Source organism: Mustela putorius, unplaced genomic scaffold, assembly GCF_011764305.1.
Source record: "Mustela putorius furo isolate JIRA1106 unplaced genomic scaffold, ASM1176430v1.1 tig00003972_pilon_pilon_pilon, whole genome shotgun sequence".
Classification (NCBI taxonomy): Eukaryota; Metazoa; Chordata; class Mammalia; order Carnivora; family Mustelidae; genus Mustela; species Mustela putorius.
The window spans coordinates 18,755,122-18,780,507 of NW_025422115.1; the positions used below are offsets into that span (position 1 = coordinate 18,755,122).

Here is a 25,386-nt window from a genome sequence, read left to right on the forward strand (position 1 = left end):
ATAAGTGGAAAACATGGACTGAGTGAACCAGGAGAGTAGGGGGTTAGAGAAGTTGGCAGCGTTCCAAGTCCTCAACGTGAAGCTTCATAACTTACTCTGAAGGCTGTGTTTGCCATTTTAACCTTACCCACACTAAGTTGTGTGTGCCACTCTGTGCAGATAGACCTCAGTCCAGGGCTATCTTCCCCTTTCTTTACTATTTCTGATTATGCTTTAGTTGCTGCCGCCTGCTGACACAAGTCCATTTTTGCCCTGCCGTCACCCCAGTGCTGTAAGCCTGTCCCAGCTCCACCTAGACCCCTGCTTGTGGACTCTTGGCTCTGCCTTCTCACATGGACCCGGAGCGCTCCTATCTGCTCCATCCCCTCTCCTCCCCCCCACCATCTAGTGCAAAAGCTGGCTCTTCTCCCAAGCTTTATCCGACTCTTTCTGGCACTGGCCACTCACACTGTCTCCCCCCAGTACTCAGCACATGCTGTGTGTTGGGGCTTCTTGCCACGTTCCTGTAACCATCCTTTTGGAGGTCTGGTTCCCTCTAAAGGCCAGCCTCCTTGTTCGCTTGTGTCTCGCCTTCCCCTTGGTAGGTTGTGAGACATATAACATACATTAGTAAACAGCTGTTGATTGACTGAATAAACTTTCCTTTAACCGTCTAATTCTTAAAGGAAAGGGAAGTTAATGAACTTCTCCATTCTGACTAGGAGCAAGTTCTTAGCATGGTTTCTAGAGGAAGTTTAAGGAGACTTCAGAACTCACCAAGTGTGAAGTAGATGTGCAGATTCTGAAGTCCTCAGACAGGCCTGAAGTTAGCATATTTGTCTGACCATAGAGGGCACACCCCTCTTTCTTCATCTTCTTCCTGTTACAGTTTCTTATCTATATTTAAAGTAGCATTTTCTAGATTGAGTTGGTCTTTTCTGAGCTTACAGGGTAGGACTTCTTCCATTCACTTCAGAGAAGTTGGAGAAGTCTAGAGGACCGTTGGGCAGGGGAGACCTTAACCTGGCTCTGCCAGAAGCTTGCTGATCTGTTACTGATATTGAAAGGAAGCAAGTAATGAGCTGCTCATGAGTTACCTGGACAAAGAGGGTCCGAGACACTGCTCCCTCATCCTAGCCAGGAGTCCTACTAAGAAGGGAGAACTTTGCTGCCTTGTCTTGGACACGAATTCACCTCCACTGACCTCTGTGTGTTCTTACTTTCTCTGCCTCTGAGCAGGACATTGTCAATACCTCCGGCCGCTTCTTCATTATCAACAAGGAGAATTACACTGAGCTGAGCATCGTGGGTCTCCAGATCACAGAAGACCCTGGCGAGTATGAATGTAATGCTACCAACTCCATCGGTTCCGCCTCCGTTGTCACCATCCTCAGGGTACGGAGCCACCTGGCCCCTCTCTGGCCTTTTTTGGGAATTCTGGCTGAAATCATCATCCTTGTGGTGATCATTGTTGTGTATGAGAAGAGGAAGAGGCCAGATGAAGTTCCTGACGGTAAGAGCATCCTTACAAAATAGCTGTAATGTTGGGATTGGATCCTTGAGATGGTTTCCAAGCACCCAAAAAGGACTATAAGGATGTTGGGGTTCAGTCCCAAAAGGAGAGAAGGAGAATTCCCATACTGGTTCCTCACACCCTGCTCTTAAGATTAGCCACCTTCGAGCTATAATTAGCTCCATCCCTGCATTTGGCTGTTCTCCAAGCCCCAGTCCCATCTGCCCTTCAGGCCCCATGTGGGGAACAGGCAGCTGTCAGTCTCTTTGTTCAGCTCTGTCCTCCTCCAATACAGATCATCAGGCAGACTGAGCTTGAGGGGAATCCAGGTCAAGCCTAGAAGCCACCCAAGATCGCAGGCCACCTGGCCTTTCAGGCAGATTTAAGGTATCTCATTGGTTGTCATGTGGTTGCCTGGTATAGCCCTGCAGGTGCCGCCCCAGCCCAATCAGACTGATCTTGAGAATAAGATCAGCCTTTGGCTCCCTTGCTAGATTCCTTTGGCAGGTTTCAAGGTTCTTGGTGAGGCAGCCACCAAGCATTTGGCTTTTCTGTCTCACAGACAAGGATGGTGTAGTCTGATGTATCCATCGCCCCTGGTTTTAAGACTGAGCTACTAAGCAGTAACACCTGGAGCCCAGGCCCTGAGGTGACACCCTTAGGCTGGCTTAGGCCAGAGGTAGGACTGGATAGTGGCATCAGGACAACAGTGAATTAGTAAGCATTGGAAAGAACAAGGAACTTAGATTTTTGGACATGCTTACAGTGAGGAAAGTCCTAGGGGATCTTTAGGGTTTTTTCCTTTTGTTTTGTTTTTTTTCGGTCGTGGATATTCCATTTCTAACCCCACGATTATAGTCAGGGGGCAGCTGCTGCTGGAGATGTGTATCAGTAGTACTTTTGGCTTCCTGACTAGCTCCCACCCTTCTGCCCTGTAACATCACCGTCAAAGTCATTGGCCAGCCAGCGATTACCACCACTTGCCTGTCACTGACTAGACAAGAAGGGTGTGGGTCTAAGTTCAGTGGAGGCTGGACTCAGGTGACGGTGAGGATGCCAGCTCTGCTGCGACAGTCCTGGGCCTGTGCTCATGCACCGCAGTTCTGTGCTCACCCCGCAGAGTCGTCTGTGTCCCTGTGGCTGCTGCTCCCTCAGAAGGTATGCAGCCCTGAAGGTAGGCCTGGGGGCTTTGGATTCTCTGGAAGGCCACGTTTGAGAGGCCTTCCCCTTCTTTTCCTTCTCAGCACCTCCAAAATCTCTCTGGTTGCCCTAAGCAGAAGAGAGTATTACAGTGAGGCTGCCGGAAAGGCTCATTGTTGAACCTAACTACGCCTGTGGGAGGCGGGAAGCCCCTGGACCTGTGGGAATAAATGAGCCAGTTCCTGCAGGGGGAACGCGCCCCAGGATTTTTACATTCCTTCTCCTAAGTCCACAGAACTGCTGTTCTATGATGTGAGCTGCCTTCTTGGGATTTTCACACATGCATACTATCTTTCCTATAATTTTGTCTCTTTCCTGCCACAAATTAGGATTCCAAGGCAGAGTACTTATATTTAGGCCTGAGAGTCAAGGGACGCTGTATTTCCAGCGTTGGCTCCCTAGGAGCACTTACGCCTCGGTTCTGCAAAGGCTTTTCATCCCCTCAGAATGCTCTTTGCCTTGCAGAATATCACCTTGCTCAGCCTTCTGTTCAGAAAGGTAGAGAAGCAAAGAGGTAGGAGAAGGCAAAGATGGGCTTCAGATCCTGATTTTTTAAGACAAGGCTGGCTGCCACTCTCTTGGCAGAGTGACACATTGGCTTAGCACATCCCCATCTGAGTCTTCCTGTTAGGAAGCCACTTTATTACCAGGTTTATTACCAGGCTGCCCCCCACCCCACCCCGCATGTGTGGAAGACATTTGGGTTAGATTTGAGAAATGGTTAGTATTGGTTTTGACAAGCACAGACAACTACATGGGGAGCAGCTATTGTAAAAACCACCACCACCACCTAGAGCTCCATGGCTCTTGAGTGCAAGTGGTGGCCAGTTGGGTGGAGGAGCCGTGTGTGGTCAGCAGATCTGAGTGGCTTCCGAAGGGAAGGTCCCTCTTTTAAGTGAAATTATTATAGATAGTGGATGAATCCTACATGAAAGACATGGGTAAGTGCAAATTAAAATCTTGCTCTGGTCTCTTAGAGGAACTATAATGTAAGCAGCATTTACTTTTCTCTTGTTGAAATTGGGGTGACAGACCTGGGGTGCTGGGATTATCGCAGTGTTTGCCTCCTCTCCACTCCCTTCCCGACAGCCAGCGCGGTCCAGGCTCCATTCTCCACATCCCTGCCTTGCTCCAGCATTTCCGCACCAGAGTTTTCTCCTTTGTCTGCTGCCTCCTCTCCAACTCCTCCCTGCTCCTATGCCCCTTCATTTCTTGTCCCCCTGGAATTAATCATTAAAGAAAAAAAAAAGTCGATTGTTCTTCAGTGAGTTTTCCTTGTGCTGTAGCTTTTTTCCAGCTAGTTTCCCCTCAACTCCTGCGCAGTCCCATGTACGGGCCGCCCCCTTATATGCTTTCTCCCCACACAGCCCTCCCTAAGCCTACACGTAGACAGATGCATGCACCCCTGTGTGGAATGAAGGAAGCGGGACTGCCTATCTGATACAAACTGGAGTTGTAGAGGTGATGAGTTTGTGTCAGATAACCGTCTGTGGAGCTGTTGACTTATTTATGACATAGTGAAAATGGATTTTTTTTTTAATATGCCTGACATGCTTTCTCTGCCAAAATAGGTACTTTACTATCAGAGTAGATGTATGATTTCTGAGTCACTGAACTTTTTTTGGTATGAGACAATTTCATGTAAAACTCACAATATTCCTATTTGGGCAGTCTGAGCTCTTAAGACACTCAGCCTCTTACCAGAAAAGCACTAAGGGAACAATTTAAACAATTTAAAACTGTACACATGCACAAATTCGAACTTAGAGAGTTTCGTCTGAGTATATTTCCCCAGAAAAGTAAATACTGTTTCAGATTTCTCACATAGGAAATGCTTAGAGTTAAGGTTTAGTGGTTTTCAGCAGAAGAAAACCAAAAGATCTCTGTCTTTGTCTCGAGTAGACTCTGTCTACTAGAGTCTACCCAGGACACTTTATTTTTAAAGATTTTATCTATTTGTCAGAGAGTGTGTACAAGCAGGGGGAGCGGCAGGCAGAGAGAGAAGCAAAACTCCCCACTGGCAGGAGCCCAATGCAGGGACTTGATCCCAGGACCCTGGGTTCATGACCTGAGCCAAAGGCAGGTGCTTACCTGACTGAGCCACCCAGGCGCCTCTACTCAGGGCATTTTACAAGCAAAATGCACGCTAAGTCCCTTTAAGCCCCTGCTGTGGTGTGTTTGAGGATCGATGCCCAATAGGTTGTCTTACAGGTAGATTATCTGCATATCGCCTTTTACCTTCAGTGTTTTCAGTTAACAGATGAATCATGGGGTCAAATCAGAGTTTTCGTTTTTTCACTTTACTCACTTCTTGACTACATTCTCTGAAAATGTTAAATAGTAATTATCTAAAAAGAGTAGGTCGAGCCGGCATCCTCTTAGCCTTCTATCCGTCCTACAGCTCACATGCTTGGAGCACACCTTCCGTGTCGGTTCTCTGCTGACGGAACCCAGGGAGGGATTAGTGTGCGCGCGAATATGCTTCAAGTCTGTCTTCCCCAGTCACCTGGGGAGATGTGGTGCGAGCCTGCCTCATTGTTGGGGCCTTCAGTTCTACTGGACATTTAGTGACCTCGAATGAAAACAAGAAGAGCTGATTTAAGAGAAGTGGCAGCATCAGAGAGTTTTCTGTTTTCACATTCAGGGGACAATTTTTATTAGCAGTTCAAAGGGACTCCTCCTTAAGTTACTGGTGGAGAAGATAGTTGGGGGCTTAGGGGGACCATTTTTAGTGGCTATGATACATTCAAAATCTTTTAGACACTTTACAAATAAGAGCTTTTCTTATGTTTGAAAAATCTGTTAGTTGGGAACATCTGAAGCTTTTCAGCTGGCTGGGAATGCTGGAAAAGAAATGTGATTTTTTAAAATCGTCTCCTATCTAGGGGTCATCTGAGTCAGTAACAAGTTACCTTGTGGAGAGAATACAGTAGGACTAAATATGAAAGGCAACTGGATGTGACCGTTAATCTCTCTGGTTTAATGCTGCTCAATGGAGATGAGGCAAGATTTAAGCAGGTTTAGGAACTAGAAAAATCCATCCTCAGTGAGAGGAAGGCAGTGAAAAAGCTTTGACTAGATATCAACTCTTGGTCACTTTGACTGAAAAGCCATCTTTTTCGAGGTGGTGCCCTATCAGGTAACGCGTTGTGTACTGGGCATCGCAGAGCACCTTCCAGACGGTGAGGCGATGGGATCTGGCGGAGTGAGCGCCATAGCACAACTAGTTGGGAAGATGGCAGTTCCACCAGGAACTTCACTCTCCTCAGACGGATTCCAGAAGCATCTTGTTCCCTTTCTCCCCAGTCCTCTTCCTCCCATCTAGCCAGTGGCTGTGAGTAATCCCAGGCGAAGAGGAGAGCCAGTTTAAGCCGCTATCTTTTGGCCTGAGGGTTTGGGGGTATGTTGATATTTGTCGGTTACTATGACTTCTTTTTTTTCCCCCCTCAATTGCATCAAACCCTTAAAACATGGTGGTAAGTGAGCGATATGCATGCTTTTGGAGTTTGTTTAATCTCCGCTTCAGTCTATACGATGCACAGTTCATAATGTTAACACTTTACTTCAAGTTTACTTCATTCACTTTCACAACTAATTTGGATTTCAGTTTGCTGTTTAATCCTCATTTACTTTTTGATTTTCGTACCTTTTCTTCTGTAGTTCTGTGCTTTCCTCTCTCCTGACTTCCCTGTTAGGGTCAGGTTGTTTTTTTTTGTTTTGTTTTGTTTTGTTTTTTGTTTTGTTTTGTTTTGTTTTGTCTGACCCGTGAAGGGAGAGTTGTGCTGCAGACAGTGATTCAGTCCAGGACAGTAAGAGACATGAGACTGTTTTCTGGGTTCCTTGTAAATGTGCATTGGGGGGAGAGACGATGCGAGATCCAGACACTAGTGTGAGCAGCACCTGCTCCCACCTGCAGGCATGGCAGCTGCACCAGAGCCGCTGTTGCTAAAACCTCTACATGCAGCCCTTTGCACGGTACCAGCTTGTTGGGCTGGAAGATGACGTCACTGGGCAGACAGCAGGGCCTCCCCCTCTGCCACCAAAGGAAAGCAAAGCTTGCGTGTAAAGTGCCTGGGTCAGTGTGGACAGTGTCATGCTTTGAGGAGATTAGCTTGGCTATCGCGAGTCTCCCTTCCCTGCTTTTTCTTTTCATGCCGGGTGTAGATTGGTGATATTCTAGTCAGTTATCTTGCTCTAGAATTTTCTGTTTTCCGGTGCACAGCTAAAGCACTGAAACTATTCTAAGTTTGCTCCTGGGTCTTTTCCTTTAAGTTCCTGAAGTGCTTAGTTCCTGGCATGTAGCTGAGCTGGCTTGGCCTGGATGCTGAGCGCGTAGGGCATTGTGGTGCCAGTGGACGTAGGCTGGGCTTGTGTCTCAGTCTTGGTTTGTCCCGTATATCTCCACTGCGTACACGGCACACAGCTGTCTTGGGTGTCCTTGAGTCTTAGTTTGTTCTCTGTACCTGGTCGAGAGTATACTGTTGCTTGTAGTAGAGCCTTGTGGACACTGGTGTGTCGCTAGCCTGTTGTTCTGGCTGACAAGTCACTGGTTTGTGGTTAGTTTGTTTTCGTTTTTGTTTTTGTTTTTCAATCTTTTTTTGCTCCAGTCACTGTGTGTGCTGGCAGTGGCTTTGCCTCTCCGTTGCCTCAAAGGAACAGGTGGAGCAATGTCTCCCTGTGACAGACATTACTCCTGACGTGTGCTCCTGCAGATGCCTACACGGAGACTGTGACCTCCATAACTGCTTCATGTGCACCAAGCCCCCTTGTGGAATCCTGCTGAGAGTTTTTCTGGAAGCCTTCAGTGAAATCAAACTGTTCTGAATCATTTAGTCTACCTGACTTACATAAAACAGAAAGAAACTGAGAGCACTTACTGTTCCCTCCCGTTTGTGGGCCTCTTTAAAACAAACATTCCATGTATGTACATCTCTGCCTAAAGGGGACCAAGTTGCCCTCAGTCCACAAACAGGAAAGAAAAACTTAAAAATCACAATCGTGAAATACCAATTTAAGAAGGCTTCTAAACTCAGAGAATCTAAGCTTTTTGGTTAAAAAAAAAAAAAAAAAAAGAAAAAGAAAAATCTCATGGCTCATCTGGATTTCGGTTCTGGTTTTGACCAGGGCTCAAGAGTTGAGCCTGTCTTTCTGTCTGAAGTCTTTTCTAGAGGGATGTCACCACTATTCAGCTCTCCCTGGTGTGTCATGGAACATCTGGTACCCATACACTTGTTGCGGGCATAGCCCAGCCGGGCTAACCCAGTATTAGGTTGAACTATTGTGGCTTCCTCTTCCTCAGTCTTTTCTCCAGATGAAAGACTCTCCTAAAGATTACAGAAGAGCAAGAGCAGTGTCCTTTGGGGAAGTGAGGATGTGTGGCTAATGTATAGAACATACACATCCATCTACCTTGCAGGATTGAGCCAAAACTGTGCACGCATTCACCCCAAGAAAACAAACAGCAGGATTTTACAACTGAAATGTTGGTTTGTCTTCTCATCTATTTAAGAGTGAACCACTGGAACTTGGGGACAAGATGAGTATAATAATATTGCAGCCTATCTGTCCGCTACAGTTGCAGTTTTTCATGACAAGCATTCAAAGTGTTAACTAAAACCATTGAAACAACATACCTGTCATTAAAAACTTGAATCTAGAAGTAATAACTCCATGAGTGTTTTTGCACCTCCAGATGGAATGGCCTTGAATAAATGCTATGAATAGCCATGTTTGCCACTTGCCATTTGCTGTTCTGTTAGTTCTTATGTAGAGTCTCACGATTTTCTCCTTTCTTCTCCTGTCTCTCAATGGATTATTAAAAATCTGAATACCTCACAGATGATGAACCAGCTGGACCAATGTAAGTAATTTATTGGACATTGATTCAGTAGTTTATTTTATATTTGCAGTGTAATCCAATGGAGTAGCAAAGGTTGTGAACAACCAGTGAGTGGAAGTGAGTGTTGTAGTGTAGACCTCGCTAGCCGCACAGTTGGGGCTGACCGACCATTTTATTCCCAGGACAGGCAGAATAATTTTGTTTTTTTCTAACAATATAAAGTGGAATGCCATGCAGGAATAAAGGTTTGCGCATCCTGTATGCTCAAATTGAGAATGCGGGGGGGCAATCACCAGTATGTATCAGAGACTTCCAGTCTTGTTCATCTCAAGTGGAACTATAGCACAGGTAAGCTGCCAGGCTCCCTCAACAGTTGCGTGTGTCCGAGGGAGACGATACTGCGGGCTCTGAATCTGTCCGAGATAAGCAGAACCTCCTAGAGTTGCAGACTAAGGAGTGACAGGCAAACTGCCCAAATTGGTTAAGTGCCAGAGAGCACAGCACTGCCCATATGTGATCATCTTTTATTTGAGGAGAGACTGTGGTGTTCAGTAGAGAAGAAACTACAGTTTTTACCTTTATAGTAATTATAGTCCATAAATCAGAGGGAAAGGTACCTGAAAATTGTATTGTGGGAGTCAAAAGGATTACTCGAAGATCTGTAGGCACTTTATGGAGTGTTCTTATGCATTAGTGTGCAGTAAAATTTCTTCTTACACCAGGGATGGTAGTAAGTGAAAGAATCCCTGTATTTCCATGTGTTATAATTTCAAGAGTTGCTACTTTGAGTTTAACTTTTGTAATGCAATTTTTCCTCCAAAGGAAAACCAACTCTACCAACAATCACAAAGATAAAAACTTGCGCCAGAGAAACACAAATTAAATACTGCTTATAATGTAAGTATGGCCTTCTTTAGAAGTTTTAAAAATTATATTCCAATGAGTATGCCTCTGTTGACCTTGCTACAGATTCTTCAGTAGTTGGCATCACGTTGTGGGATCTTGGTAGTTCATTTCCGAGCAGCCAATACTGATGGAACAAGTTCTTTCTCTGTCCTTCGTCCAGTGCAGCCACTGGAAAGGAACATTTTCAGCTGTGTTGTTCCACACATCTCTATAAGTGCCATTTCAGAGTATATGTGGTGTTTTAAAAAGACAGTGCACCACTATTTAACCATATCTTTAAAAAGAGGTAAAACTTGTCCCCTTGTGTGGATTATTCCCAGAGGCCAGTTAATTCCACTTTGCTTGTGAGGGCCAGGCAGGAACAGTGGCCGGCACAGCTGGGCTGCAGTGCCTTCCACGTAGGCACATGGAGATCAGAATTTCACACCCCATCCCTGAGCATGTGTCTGAACCAAAGCTTTGTTTGAAGTGGCACTTGGTGTAGTCTTCAGTGATGGTGCATATTCCCTTTTAATTTCCACATACTGTCTCTTTACAGATCTTTAGGTTCCTGAAACTGGTGGCAACATGACCTGCTAAATTTTCTGCTTGGACCTCTTTGGTTCTCTCCCCTTTCAAGTGAGCAACACCACAACGACTGTCTAAAGCATGCCTTATTTAGCCTTTCCTGTAAGGGTGAACTAGTCAGGTTCATTTTAAACAATGCTTCAGTGTAGAAGGTGTAAACTATTTTGGGCTTGATGTGCTGTGAATGTTGCTTTTTCCCCCCTTTGTTAAAATATTTAAGTAGAAGTGAAAAGGTCCTCAGGATCGGATCGTGCATGCGCCATTTTTTACTTAATGCAGCTGTTAAATTGGCAAAGCTCTAAATTGCACTGCTGCCATCTAGTGAAAACATTTTTGTAAAGTACAGCAAAACCTACAGATATATACAGTATATAAATATATATATATATATATTTATATTTTTGGGGGTGGGAGAAATCCAAAATAAAATAAATGCTTGTTTCATTTTTTAGCTGCTGATATTCATTCCTTATTGTATGTTGTCAGATGAGGAAATTGTGCAGTTCTGGTACATAAAGATGAGTAATATAAACTGAAATCTGTAGTTCTAAGGGCTTAACCTGTGACTTTGGTAAGAAGCTGGAACGCTCCACTGATTGGATAAATTGAATTGCAGTATATATGTATGATTGCTTTTTAAGTGATTCTTTTTTGTTAAACCATGTAAATTCTTAAATCCTTTTGCACTGATGTGTTGAACCTTATTGTACATTCAATTAAGGCAAACTTTTATAATTTACCTTTTGTTTTCAATGACCTTGAAATGTTCTCGCATGGTATTCTATGCAACTCGTTCTCCTCCGGGGTTGACACTGTATTTTTCACATTGCTTTAACGGTTGAGTGTAGATTTTCTCGCCCGGCAGGGTTCTCATGCGGTGTGTAACCATAGATGCATGTACTTGTGTTTTGTGTTGAAGTGCAATGATGTATAAAAAAGTGGATTCACCTGTTTTTAAAAATAAAACATTGATAAAAGGTGTTCGGAATAATATTCTTTTTTTTTTAATATTTTATTTATTTATTTGACAGAGAGAGAGATCACAAGCAGGCAGAGAGGCAGGCAGAGAGAGAGAGAGGAGGAAGCAGGCTCCCTGCTGAGCAGAGAGCCTGATGCGGGACTCGATCCCAGGACCCTGAGATCATGACCTGAGCCGAAGGCAGAGGCTTTAACCCACTGAGCCACCCAGGTGCCCCCGGAATAATATTCTTTATTCTTGTATCTAATCTTAGGAGGAAGCACTTTTTCAGTGCTTTCAGCTTCCTTTGTTGGAGTGTTAATTTCTCAACCCTGTCAGCTTTTTGAGTTCCTTTTCCACCTCTTCCACAAACGCGGGAAAATTCTGATCCATGAGGCACAAGCGTAGAAAGGGGCCTAACTCTTCTGCGTCCCACGCAGATTGTTCGCAGACCGGGAGCCGCTCCCCTGACACCAGGAGAGACTGTGGGGATTTCAGAAGAGTAGTTTATTAGAGAGTATAGCCAAAAGCAACAGCCTGAATAGAACACAGAAAAACTTTGCTTTAAGGAAGTATTAGGGAAACATACACCAAAAATTAGTGTTTTCTAGTTTTATAGGGTTCCTTTATATGATGTTTCTAAATATACATAGGAAGTGATATCGACTTGTATCCCTATTTCAAATGTATTAATGAAATGATTTACAAAGTTAAGATCCTGTTTCAGTCCACAAAATGTGCTGACATTTTGTGGACTGATAAAGTTGTCAGTGAATGAAATGCATGAGCTTTGTTCAGCTTTCCCAGACCTCATAGATGAATGGGTGTGAGCAGTTCACCGTGTGGGAAGTGGGTTTTGAATGTAATTAAAGTCACAAACTGACCATCCAAAGGACATAATTAACTCTCATGTCTCTTTCCAGTCTTACTCGTGAAGTTGGACAGGGAGAGGAACATGAAACTGTCACCACAATCAAGAAACAGGACCTTTCCATACCACTCCCCGGCCCAGAAAATGTCTTCGTACCACCTCCACTCTCGTAGTCAACCATTTAACCCCTGGCAAACCACTCATCTCTTTTCCATACCTTGTAGCTTTGCCTTTTCCAAAATGTCACAGATGAGGTCCTACAGTGTCAAGCAAGTTTGTCACTTGATGGATTACCATCTGTGTGTCTTTGGTAACTTGCAGTGTTTTAAAACCAGGTGAGTAAGTTGCCACTATTTTGATATGAGAGTTCAAATTAAAGTCTACTGGACCTGGCAGTCTGGATGGTGCGGTGACATTGGAGTCCATAGCATCACGCGAGACTGTGGGCTCTAGCTCTGTGGTGTTCCCTCTGCGCTTGCTGCTTTGACTCCTAACACTCCTAGGTGAGTGGTTTTATCACTACTAACTCAGTCATAGAACTATGAAGACTTATTTATCCCTTTCTATGGATGGCATGGTTTGGTGTATGTGGATACAACTGATGTCTCCCTAGACACGATCTGTAATAGACATTTACTTTTCTAAATTCAAACTAACTTCTCAGACTCTGCTTCAGGAGAGAACGTGAAAGTAACACGGAGCCCTGCTCTCCAGTGAGAGCCACTGTTAAGAGGTTAGTGTATCTCCTTCCAACTTTTGTTTGTATTCAGGACAAGAAAATCAACCATGCTGCTTTGTAGCCTTTTAAAAAGACTTACTGTACTGCTAATATTGTTCCATGGCAAGAGACAGGGATATGTGTCACTTTTATCGGCTGCATTTTTATCCCATTTATGGTTATGCCACACTTAAAACCACTTAGTGTCCTATTAGTCAACATTTATGTTGTTTCTGATCTTCTATCTGTGCTCAACACTGTGAAGGGCATCCTTATATGCATGTTTATGTAGTTGAAATGGAATTACAGGTAACAAGACAGAACATAAAATTTGATCTATATGGCTACAACGATTTCTAAAAGTGTTACCCACTTAGACCTTCATGGAATGACTTGTCTAGAAGTTTAGAGCAAACGAATAACCTGTCTGAGCGACCAGCCTGGTGCTCTCTCTTTGTACCTGCTTCCATAATATGTAAATATGCAAATACTTACATATGTATAGTTACTATGTAAATAAATTGGGCTAAGATACACCTTTTATAGCAACTGACATTTCCTGAAGAAGGGTATCACACCTGCCGTTTCCATGGTTTTTTTGGTGTGGCTCTCCTGTCCTCAGCCTCTCATTCAGTTACCCTCTAGCCACAATGCAAATAGGAGGCTATATACTGGGGCACTATGTAGCCTGATCTGCCGCTGGACAGAGGCATTTAGGTTTGTGTTTGGTTTTGATTTTGGTTCTGTGATAGTTGCTTGAGTTATTAAAAGGAATAGACATGAATTCTTAGTCTTCTTTCCTCTTAAGTTTTTTAGTTCTATGACTGTCCAGGTTAGTTCTATGACTGAGTTAGTAGTGATAAGCCAGACGGAGAAAACACCAGTGTTTTCTGTTTCATACCACTGTTAGCACAGTTCAATAAATACATTTAAAAAGAAAGACGGGCGCCTGGGTGGCTCAGTCAGGAAATGTCCGACTCTTGGTTTTGGCTCAGGTCATGATGTCAGGGTCCTGGGATCCAGCCTGACACTGCTCTGCGCTTAGCGTGGAGTCTGCTTGAGATTCATTCTCTCCCTCTTCCCATCCCCTACCTCATACGTGCTCTAAAATAAATTAAAAAAAAAATTATCCTTGCATACTGATGATTTCCATGCAGAATTGTATGAAAGTCAGAAGCTGTTAGCCTGACCGTGTGCTGTCCAGCACAGCAGGGAAACACAGTGGGGAGATAGGTCTCCAGGAGCTTCCAGCTGAGTAGGCATCAAGTGACCCCGAATTTGAATGAACAGATTTTGTGGAATTCTTTGGTAATAGCAAACTGCAAGGGGAGGGAGGAATGTCTGAAAGCTAGTCTGTGCGAACAAGGTTGAATCCTCCTGGGTTTCCACACATCCTTAGCTGAGATCGCAGCACCGGAAGTTTGTCCCTACAGAAACCACCATCTGATTCCAAATTCATATTGATATTTGTCTTAGACTAGTCTCAAATTTCATGTCCAAAATTAAGTGGAAGCACTTCCCTCTACTCTTCCTTTTGGGGAGGTGGTAATTAAATCTGTTATCTCCCACACTGAACCGCTAAGGCCACAGGCACAGCCCACCCTGCCGGCCTTTCCCCAGAGACCGCTCTTCCATCGGCCCAAGAGCCCCCGCTCAGCACCAGCTTCCACACTGGCATCTTAGCTTACTCTTCCACAAGGGGTAACCGCTGGGAAGCAGATTCCTCAGGATCACTGTTTTCATGACCAAGGGAAACAACAGGAAAATAGGCTCTACCTGAGCTAACCGACTCACTGAGATCCTTCCTCCGGAAACACTCGTGCTGGCCGGTCCACATGGCTGCGGCTTCTCTGGCTTCTGGGGTGGCTGCAAGGACATGGCTGCAGTTAGGGGACGAGCTGAATGTAATCACAAATGCCACTGGCCATCACAGGAGTGGCAGCATGTCTGCTTGTGTAAAAATAGTGTCAGTAAAGGGCGTAAAGTCATGACGCATGGAGTCTGCCTGGTTCAAGCTAGGCGAGGGAGTACAGAGTACAGTTTCAGTCTGAGGCTCCCTGCCTTGTGCCTGGTATGTGTTCCTCAGTGTCTGCTACTAGGCTTTTAGGACTTCCCACTGTCCAGCACCACCGTGCGCTCCAGGCTTTGGAGGCCTAGCTCATGCCCACAAGCTCGTCCCATAGGGCAGGCGACCTGCCCAGCTTCTGGTAATGATTTGTTCCTTTCTGAGAGTTATGACTCAAGCAATACATCATCACAGCAGAAGAGCAAACCGGGCAGGGAGGGGGGGCAGCGCGTGTGGGGAGGGGACACCGTGTAATTTCAAGATAACCATATGCTTTTAATAAGACTTAAAATCTTTTTAGATATTCTAAGAGAATGCGTTCTTCTGAGTAAAATAACAAGGTATCTTCATTCAACAATGTCTGTCCTACTAGACACTGGGGTGAGAAAGGGAAAGGGCCACAGAGAACAGGGCAGAGGTCCAGCCCTCAAGAACCTACAGCCCAGTGAGAACCCAACAAGTGAAACAGTGATTACAATGCAACCCAAGCGGTGTTGGAATGGAAGCAGGTCTAAGATTTCAGGCTCTTGGTGGGGGGTGAGCTAAAGGGAGGCTCTATGCTAGGTAGGAAGTAGGAGATGCTCCAGAATCTGTGCATTTCACAAGAATCTACAATGTGAGGAGACTGTTCGGGTAGAATACGGGATGTGTTCCAGGCAAATAAAATCCACACAGGGTAGGAGACGGCCCGAGGCCCGAAAGGCTTGGAAGGCTGCTTCTACTTAAAAGCCCTGTTTCCAATGCCCTGCCCCCTCCTTCCTAGTCATACACCTGCAGGTCCACCTAGGCTCAGGCCACCTGTGGCTATTGCACACAGGCGTGCCCACCTGAGGTGTGAGCTGGTGGTGCCTCTGTCATGCTATATCAGTATGTTCTGGCCGCCAGAAGTCGGGGGTGCCAGATTTTGTCTCCTCCTATGTGGTAGCTGACCATCACTGGTCAGTATGTATTCAGAAAAAAAGTACAGCTGGAAGCATCAAAATGGAAGGTAGGGTGACAGGACGTAAGGAACAAAGAGAAAACTAGTCAAGAATACTAAAAATGACAAAAAGGTTAAGGGACTCAAATGAATCAGAAGTCCATAGGTAAAGCCCCTTTCTCTATTCAGTTTTCTCATGTGTGAAAATAAAAGACTCTCATGCCTGGCATGGCACGCCTGGCTGTGGTATGTGATGCTTTCCTAGGATATGTACCAGCTCAGCTCACATCATGTTCCTCAGACAGCTGGGACAGACATCAACCAAATGTGGTGTCGCATAAACACTGAACAGTAGCCAAGTGTGAGGGTAGCACCTGAGGCAAGTAGGGTGGCTCGGGTTTAGACTGTCCTCCACTCAAGTGTGTAGACTTAGAAGATTCTGCGCACACAGTAACTTGCTGTTTGCTTCTTCCAGACTTGTTTTTTTTTTTGTTGTTTTTTTTTTTTTTTTTTAAAGATTTTATTTATTTATCAGAGAGAGATAGGGGGAGAGAGCAAGCACAGGCAGACAGAATGGCAGGCAGAGGCAGAGGGAGAAGCAGGCTCCCTGCTGAGCAAGGAGCCCGATGTGGGACTCGATCCCAGGACGCTGGGATCATGACCTGAGCCGAAGGCAGCTGCTTAACCAACTGAGCCACCCAGGCGTCCCTCCAGACTTGTTTTGACAAAGGAGAGTTCACCAGCAACTACCATGCTCTTTCCTGTGCCCCTCTCTTCGGGGTGGGCTGGGTTGGCTTAGAAACTCTCAGGTTGAGAAACAGTTAAGCCACAGTTAGCAAAATTACAAGGCTGAGGTAAAGTAAAAACAAAATTCTCTGGGAAATGGACTCAGGAGCTTGAAGTAGAAAGACATGTAATTAATCTCTATCTGCAAAGAAGATAACTATTTCAGACCCCCCCAAATATATATATATGTATATGCATGTGCATATATATATATGTGTATATACACATACACATATACATACATATACATGTGTGTATGTAGTTCTTAGGAAGATGACACACCTGAATACAAGAGAGCAGCATGATGACTAGAACTTGGCCACAGCTTGCAACTCTTTAAGATGGATTCTGAGAACGGGAACATGGTACCACATTTGCACAGCAGCAGCTATGGGCAAACGGAATGTTTTGCCATAAGGAAGACTAGAATGTTCTAGACAGTGCTTCACGATATCTACACTGTGGCAAATTAACCCAGTGGTTTTATCTTGTCTTCTGCTCTGCAGCTTCAGACACTGCATTTTATTATGGCCCCTTTGGAGTTGTGATCCTGGCTAACTAACTGGCACCTGAACTTGTCCATCTGCAAGGGAACGATCTGGGTGGGTAACAGTACTGACAGTGAAGGTCATGAGTAACATTGTTTAGATGTTTGCCAGGTGTTCTACTACATCTGTGTGTGTATATATACATATACATACATAAACACAGACCATTTCCATCTTGCCGTGTTACAGATGAGGTTCAGGGACTCCTACGAGATCACACAGCCACTAATAGGGTCAAGATTCCAGTTCCATTTTGATGCCACAGCCTGTGGTCTTTGCACAACATCACATATAACACCAAACTACAGTTTGGAAAAGTACCTGAAGACAGAATCAAGAAAAGAGATGAAAAATTTCTAGCCACTTTGCGGATACTTCTACCTAGATACTTGGGACTAGCCTTCAAAATCGGAGCGGTAGAGCCTCCATCTGCATCTGTAGTTCACAACCCTCTGCCTGTGTTTGCTATTCCATGCTATAGCCTCAGTTTATCTTCTTCTATTCAGATAATTGTGTAGCCTGATTAATTTCTAGCCTGATGCATCTTCGTTGCCCTTTATAAGGCATTCTAGACTACCCAAATTCTAGGAGCCTATCTGCTTCCTGTCCCATCCCATGCCCTGGGTACCATAATCTGAACTGCATAATGGATCAATGAAATTTACAAAAGAAGATGTTCTATTTAGGGGGCAAAGGATCATGAGCAATAAAGTACTAAATAATAGACCACTCCATCCCATTTAGAGGGAAAGGATTCTTAATACAGTGGGAGCTGATGTGGCAAAATGCCTGAAACTAGATCCAGGGTTTGTAAGAAATGGAGCTTTAGCATGAAGACATCTTCTCAAAGAAGGTCAGACAGAAACAAACGAAGGGAAAGAATTCTAATACAAAATCTTACTTGGCAAACTAAGCACATTCAAGAGGAAGTCAGCACTTGTTCAAAGAAAAAGACCTTACGAAAAATAATGTAAATTTATGTTCACCTTACATAAATTCTGAACCAGAAACTTGGTGGCAAAACAGCAACCACAGGGGCGCCTGGGTGGCTCAGTGAGTTAAGCCACTGCCTTCAGCTCAGGTCATGATCTCAGGGTCCTGGGATGGAGTCCCACATCGGGCTCTCTGCTCAGCGGGGAGCCTGCTTCCCTCTCTCTCTCTCTGCCTGCCTCTCTGCCTACTTGTGATCTATCTCTGTCAAATGAATAAATAAAATCTTTAAAAAAAAAAAAAAAAACAGCAACAACAAACCATCTCAGTCCAGTGGTTTAAGGGCTCCTACAGGATGAAGGAAAGAAAGTCAGGTTTGGAAAATAATTTCTCAAAGCAGAAAATTAAAAACTCAGCTTGAAACTGGAATTTCATCTCAAGAGCACAGGTAGATGCTTATGCTAACAACATTTGGGATCAGGCCAATGAAATGCTAGAAAATGTCTTTTTTCCAGGCGAAATTCTGAAACAGTGATCCTCCAACTTACGATTCCAAGACCCCTTTACACACAGATAAATTATTGAGGCCTTCAGACAGCCTCTGTTTTGGTTATATATTTCTGATCTGTTAAAAATGGAAATAATAATTAAAAATACTGAGTCATTTTAAAAAATAAACCCATTATATGTTCTTAGAAATGTCTTTATGAAAAAAAAAAAACTATTTCCTAAAACAAAAATGTCATGATTTTGCAAATCTCTGGAATGTCTTGCTTAATGGAAGACAGCTGGACTCTCCTATCTCATTCAATCTGTTGCTCTGGAGAGGTACATGAGGAAACTCTGGCTTCACACAGCTATTTAGGTGGAAAAGGCAGAAGTATCCTAAAACACCCTTTTCAGATAATGGTGGATATTCTTTGATAGAACATTAAAACTCAACAAAAGATAGGTTCTTAAAAGTCCGTTGTAACAGAGAGTCTGAAATCATAGCAATGAACTTGTTACACTTTCTGTTATTAAAACCACGGGACTATTGTGTACACGTTGACCAGATCTCTATCCATGCATGATTTTGGAGCATCGTGGCTTGGTCGCTTGGAAAATACTGGTTCACCGGACTATACAGGTCTTCCAAAATGTTGAAACTTTTTGTCATATAATTATAGCTAAAAAAAAGAAACACACCCATGTTCACAAGTAGCACTATCAGAGAAGTTGGCTGGGTCGGGAACTGTGACAGTCCAGCAGCAGATACAAGTTTTTCCAAGATTCCAGTCTTCGCTTGAGAAGCTTATTTCATCACTGTCGATAAATACTATTAGTCTTTTTCCTATAATGACAGACTCACTTCATTTGAGAAAATGCCCACCAAATACCAGGTTCACTTGGGTGGTGAACCTGGGCTGTGGCAGTCTGTCCGCTGTTTCCAGCGCTAACAGCGCTCCAGAGGCGCTCTGGAAGTGGGGCTGGTTCAGGGCGCAGAGGGGCAGCTCAGGACTGTGCTGACTCCCTGCACGGTCTGATGTCACTGCCTTGATCTGTGCTAAGGTGACAGTAGCTTTGCTCCATTCTTTTGTCAGGTAATGCAGATACAACAATGAAAAGGGCAAATGATGTCATATTATTATAAAAACAAGGATGACTTTATAGGCCCCTGAAAAGGGTCTCAGGGAAGAGTCCAGGGACCATACGTTGAGGACCACGTCTACAGTGACACCTAGAACACAGCCGGGACTCCTGGCTGCTCTAATTTCTAGGATGTGAGGTAGCTACAGTGACGATCAACCTTCAATTTAAGTAAGTCACTTAACCTTAGGTACCTTTTAACCTACAAACCAGACAGACTCAACAAATTCCACTGTGATTTTGCCCCCACTCCTCAAAAGAATACCTTGTCAGGTTTCTCCCAAAGCCAACACACTTGCCTACTTACCCCCTGCTGCAGGGGCACATGCTGCACACAGTCCCCTCGGCTTTCACCCGCCGTCAGTGGGCCGGGACTCGGTGGGAGCTCCTGGCCCACTGGGTCGGGCACCTGCACCGGCACGTACTGGGCCAGCTTCTGCACACAGCTGCAGCAGTGTTCCAGCGCCTGCTCCTTGGACCCTCCACTAAACTGCACCCGGAACATCCGGCTCTTGTTCTGTGGGACAAATCCAAAGTTAGCCTTAGTCACCCTTGTCATACACTTCCTTACTGTGCCGTCTTCTAGGGAGTGCTGCCCTTTGCTTGCAGGGGACAGGTGTGGACAAAGGATTAATTACTCTAGATTGTTCTTGTGGGTAGAGAAAAGCCAGTAATTTCCTTTCTTCCCCCTTTGGGGAGCCACTCCTACTAAATTCATCTCCTTCAGGGAACGGACACCAGCAGGAATGGAAACGCCCATATCATGAAGACCAGGAAAGTCACAACTGACTGCAGTAAAAGATCAGTGTTTTGTCTTACTTTGGAATAAAGATTTCATAGCTTCTTATTTCTTAGGTGGAAAATCAGTGATGGCTCAACAAAATTTTTCTAAACCTAAGTATATAAAAGAGCAAACCAGGGAGATGGCACATTCAACCAGTGAAGCTGACCAACAAGACAGGGGAACAGGAGACAGGCAGATGCGAAGAGTGAGTGCATTGCACAGTTGTAATCTGCAGGGCTCTAGATCCAGAATGAAGCTAGACTACACACAGATCCCGTGTTGCCTCTCATCGGCTGTATGAGTTCTTCCATTCCTTGGCAGATCAGCTAATGTGGGAGAGATGCAGTTAATGTTGTAAAAGTTTGACAACTACATCAAACTTATTTGATTGTAAGTTTAAAAATAGAACTGTATTGTAATAGTAACAACAAAAATAAACCCATTATTTTAGTAGAAGTAGCTTCCTGTTTTGGTAGTCTAGTATTCTGCCTAGTTTAGAGGGGCTGATACGTACCAGACAGGGGTATGTATGGTGTGCCTTTGTTCAGGTCCTTCTTTAAAGTTATCCAGATGCTAACTTAGCAGAGTGACAGTACTTTCTATTTATTAAATACATGAATCACTGCTAATGGGAGAATGTTTCCAACCACAGCTAACAAAATCCTTTTGAGTTCCTACAGGCAAAAATCCCTTGGTTTGTCTGTTCCCAATTGGTATAATTTAAATTTTTTAGATAAAGCCATTAGGCAAAACCACATGATTACATTACAGAAAAGTCTGGGCATGTCTAAGTGATGAGGAGGTATTGTGTTTAGAAGAATGGATACTGCTCGGGATGCCTGGGTGGCTCAGTTGGTTAAGCAGCTGCCTTCGGTTCAGGTCATGATCCTGGCGACGTGGGATTGAATCCCACATCGTGCTCCTTGCTCGGCAGGGAGCCTGCTTCGCCCTCTGCCTCTGCCTGCCACTCTGTCTGCCTGTGCTTGCTCTCTCTCTCTCTGATTAATAAATAAATAAAATCTTAAAAAAAAAAAAAAAAAGAATGGACACTGCTTCCACTTGACTGCCACTGTTGGGTTCTCTTCATTTTGTAATTCATTTAATCTTTTTCCTAAGTGTAAAATAATCCATTATCACTACCCTTACAACAATGAAAAAATACGAAAAGGGAATACTCTAATATATACTTATCTTAGAACATATACACGCACTTATCCATCGTGGGTTATGTATTACAGGGATATGTTGGACTATACTACTGTATAATAATAAAGAACATAAATCTAGAAGTTTAGGGGCACCTGGGTGGCTCAGTGGGTTAAGCCTCTGCCTTCAGCTCAGGTCATGATCCCAGGGTCCTGGGATCGAGCCCCACATCAGGCTCTCTGCTGAGCAGGGAGCCTGCACCCCCCACCCCCGCCTGCCTCTCTTCCTGCTTGTGATTTCTAATAAATAAATAAAATCTTAAAAAAAAAAAAAAGTTCATTGTTCTTAATAACTGAAGAGTAGTCCTTTATTTATCTGGCCCCCTAATGACAAACATTTAAGTTATTTACAGCCTTTTGTCCTATTATAAACAACAGAGCTGTGGTAGGCATTCTTCTACAAATTCGCCTGGTCAAAAGGTCTTGGTATTTTGGTACCATGCCTAACTGCTCCAAACAAGATACTATCAGTTTATGCCCACTGTGCCCTCCACACTGGAGATTCTTACTCTTTTAAACTTTTTTTACTCTACTAGGTTAAGACAGACTTTTTATTGTAGAATTTCATTTCTTTGATTACAAATAAGGTCGAATACTTCTACTTATTAGTCCCCTGTATTTTTCTTTTCTGGATTGCATATTCATTTCCTTAGATATTTTTCTCTCGGATGAATAATCCCCAAATTGTCAAGAGAAAATAAAAGCTGATTTTCCCTGAGGAAGGAGAAAGACCTGATAAGAGACCTATACATTCCATTTTCGGTAATTCTAGGAGTCTTTTTTGTGAAATTGAGCTGCTTTCCTGTTTACTATTAATAAGCCGTTTCTAGCTTACCCTAAACTCTATATGAAGACCTCTGTATTAGCTATTCCCATTCCGACTCTGTAATTATCAAATCTTTGACAAGCAATCACATTAAAAATTGTACCTCGGGGCTGGACAAAAGGCTATGTACAGAAACAGACAATTATTAAGTGCATCAGCAGGGCAACGATCTCATACCAATTATGTAGGTTTAGAGCTATCTGTATGTGAGTGTGCATAAGGAGGAGTCTGGACAGTTAGGGTTTCTTTAGAATGCAGTTCCAAGAATGATGGGGTAAGCTGTATGGGTGACAGCCTAACTGAAGCCTTGCTCCAAGTTTGTTTCTGTAAAATTCTCAGAGAGAATTTGAGCTTATCATCTGAAGCCAGAAATATCACCTCAGTGCATGCAGACCCAAGATAAAACTGAGGTGCATCAGGAAAAAATGTGACAATGAGCTACATCGCCATCCTATGTCCTCAATGCCATGGGGTGCCACGAAGGAAAAGCTGCCACCAGGTTAACAAAAAGGACTCCTGGGTTGAAAATCTTGATAAGACTTATTCTTATGCCATAATTAAAAGTGAGAAAGGGCTCCTTGTGGTGAAATGAAAAGTTTTCAAGTATATGCCAACAGCCATGAGCTGGCCTAAATATACAGTCTATCATCTAAGAAGATTAGCGCAAAATGACTATGTTTTAAGTGATGGTTTACATGTTGGGTTGTTCTCCCCTACTTCAGAACGCTTAATTTCAAGTTATTACAATAAGCAGAAAACTCCCTTCACACAGACGCCTTAAGGAAACAAAAGTAAAGGCTAAGGGCTTGTCTCTGGACACTGATCATGTACTCACAAGAAAATCAGGCTCTACCTTCTGGGAGGCATTGTGCTCAGTAAATTCTGACTCACAGGTATGAAGAGCATCTGCGTTTGGCGATTGTCATACAAGCTCTCTGGCTGATGTCATACAGTACCAGCACACATGTAAGACGTGGGTCTGGTTAGCGCTACATGGGAGGAGAGCCAAGGAGACACAAGGCCTCATCAACCTGCTGGGTTTTCCTGCTGGTTTTAGATTCCTTGCCCAGACCTGTTTGTATAAAGTTTCTCATCACCACTAGGACCCCCAACCAAAGCAGTTTTCCCCACCACTGGTAGAGAATTCCTCTGCCATAGAAAAGGAAGGAGAGGGGAGTACACAAGAAAGGACTGAATGAGTGAAGGGGCTTCAACACGTTCTTTGATTTTTTACTTTGCAACCAAGATGCAATACTCCAAAATCATGAAAACAGGATTCAGTGAGTTCCTGGGGGTAAAGAGGAGAGTGGTTTGTTCATTCCTTTAAACCAAACTCCCTGCAGATAGGTAACTAAATGTTGACTGCTAGCCGATTAACCTGGAGCATTTATATCAGAATTACTGGAAAAAAAAAAAAAAAAGAAGAAGAAGAAGCAGCCCAATTTGCAAATAAGCAGAACTTAATCTGCTTATTTCATCCAGAGAGAAAAGAAATACAATCTTTTATTTACCCACAGGATTTAAGCTATATTTAATTGCTGTTAACAGAATGAAAACTTTATTTTCAAAACACTTCTTCCATTTGCTAACTTAATGGTGTTTGTTACACAACACTTGGTTAACTAAAAGTTATCCAAGGCAAGAAACACCAGAGATACCCTTTTCTAGATAAGGCCAAAAAAAGAATCTGTTGGTTCAGTATTATTATACCAAGCCAACAGATCACAAAAAGGGGGTCAGGCGGGGGGGGGGGGGGAGACATGATCTTGAAAAGGTATCAAAAATATTTTGATAAATCAATTTAATATGTAATCCTGATAAAAGTATTAGTAAATAAAATTTAACTGAAAGACTATCTCCCTTACATGGTAAAGAATATCTGATCAACAGCTAGAAATGTTCTTAACGTCTAAACACAACTGTCCATTCAAGTCAACAAGAGGTCAAGGATGATGGTATAACCACAGAATTTGTGTTCTGAAAGGTCTAGGTAATTCAGTAAGATGAGAAAAGTATAAGTATATATATAAGTGTAAACTATTGGGAAAAATAAAATTGTCATTGTAGATTATAAATCACTTTCCTAGAAATTAAAAAATTAACAAATCAGAGTTAATAAAAGTTTGGTTGAAAGCCAAATTTCAACTAATTCAGAAAAAGTCTAATAATAAGCAGCTAGAAATCTCTTTGGGATAAAGAATACCATTCACAGTAACAGTGGGCAAAAGGATCTTAACCTTAAATATTTCTAAAATCTACATCTATATGACTTATATACATATATATAAATCACATAAATATATATATGTGTGTATATACATATATATATATAGGGAGGTGATTCACAGAACAAATACAGATGGCTAACAAATACACAAAAAGGTTCATTCCCATTAGTTACTGAAGAAATGCAAATTAAAGGAAGATGTTCCTTTCTGCCAATCAGACTGGAAGCTAGCTTTAAAATTTAAATTATATCCACCTATTGGAAAGAATTTGGATAAATGAGCATTCTTAAATTCACTAGTGCTGTAGAAATGGGGTGACTTATAGAGAGGGCACTTTGACAAAATAAATACACATCCTTCCAGGACTCCTATCTCAAGAACCCTGTAAATAAATCCTTATGAAAATCAAAACATTTTTATAATAGTTGAAAACTTGGGAATTAGGTGAATCATGTTGAATGCAAACAATAAAATGCTATGTAGCCCTGAAGAATCACATTTTCAAAGACTAAACCCAAAGGTATAAATTATCTGTGCGACAGACACTGTTCACTGCCATGAGCAGACATATATGAGAGACTGAGAAAGCTAAATGCTCATTTTGCTAATGTCAGCAAATTGAGACAGGCCACATTACACTGTTCTGGTCCATGAGACTTAAGAAGACCTATTCTTTTGTGGGAAGTGGAAAGAAGCTGTACAGGAAAGTTTTGCTTTCCTTATGAAAGGGACAGAAGAAGAAGAAGCTGGTTTTCTTGAATAGAAATTCGGTCGAGCTACAGCAGCCATTCTGTAAATGCGAGGGAGAGGCCAGGGGAATTGCAAAGATGTTGACCTTGGAACTGTGAAATTGCTGAGCCGATGCTAGCAACTGCCTGTTTCTGGATTTGTCATCTAGTAAAAAAAAAATAAAAT

The 25,386-nt window shown here is 43.3% G+C and overlaps 2 protein-coding genes across 5 annotated transcripts in view; one reads left to right on the forward strand and one right to left on the reverse strand.

Moving 5' to 3' along the window:
- NPTN (neuroplastin) overlaps positions 1-10,984 on the forward strand; it is a 70,290-nt gene extending 59,306 nt beyond the window's left edge. The window contains exons 6-9 of one of the 3 annotated variants that reach the window (XM_013059368.2): positions 1,219-1,492; positions 8,543-8,552; positions 9,354-9,428; positions 9,976-10,984. In XM_013059368.2, coding sequence (XP_012914822.1) covers positions 1,219-1,492; positions 8,543-8,552; positions 9,354-9,414 — 345 coding nt within the window. In that variant the 3' untranslated portion in view covers positions 9,415-9,428; positions 9,976-10,984. Of the gene's footprint in view, positions 1-1,218; positions 1,493-3,781; positions 4,696-8,530; positions 8,553-9,353; positions 9,429-9,975 lie in introns of those variants that run through there. The other 2 variants (XM_004758371.3, XM_004758369.3) reach the window with 2 other exon arrangements.
- Positions 10,985-11,127: 143 nt separating this feature from the next.
- REC114 (REC114 meiotic recombination protein) overlaps positions 11,128-25,386 on the reverse strand; it is a 103,960-nt gene continuing 89,701 nt past the window's right edge. The window contains exons 4-6 of one of the 2 annotated variants that reach the window (XM_004758368.3): positions 19,736-19,945; positions 14,346-14,417; positions 11,128-11,445 (exon numbers count right to left, since the gene is read on the reverse strand). In XM_004758368.3, coding sequence (XP_004758425.2) covers positions 11,281-11,445; positions 14,346-14,417; positions 19,736-19,945 — 447 coding nt within the window. In that variant the 3' untranslated portion in view covers positions 11,128-11,280. Of the gene's footprint in view, positions 11,446-14,327; positions 14,418-19,735; positions 19,946-25,386 lie in introns of both variants that reach the window. The other variant, XM_004758367.3, reaches the window with a different exon arrangement.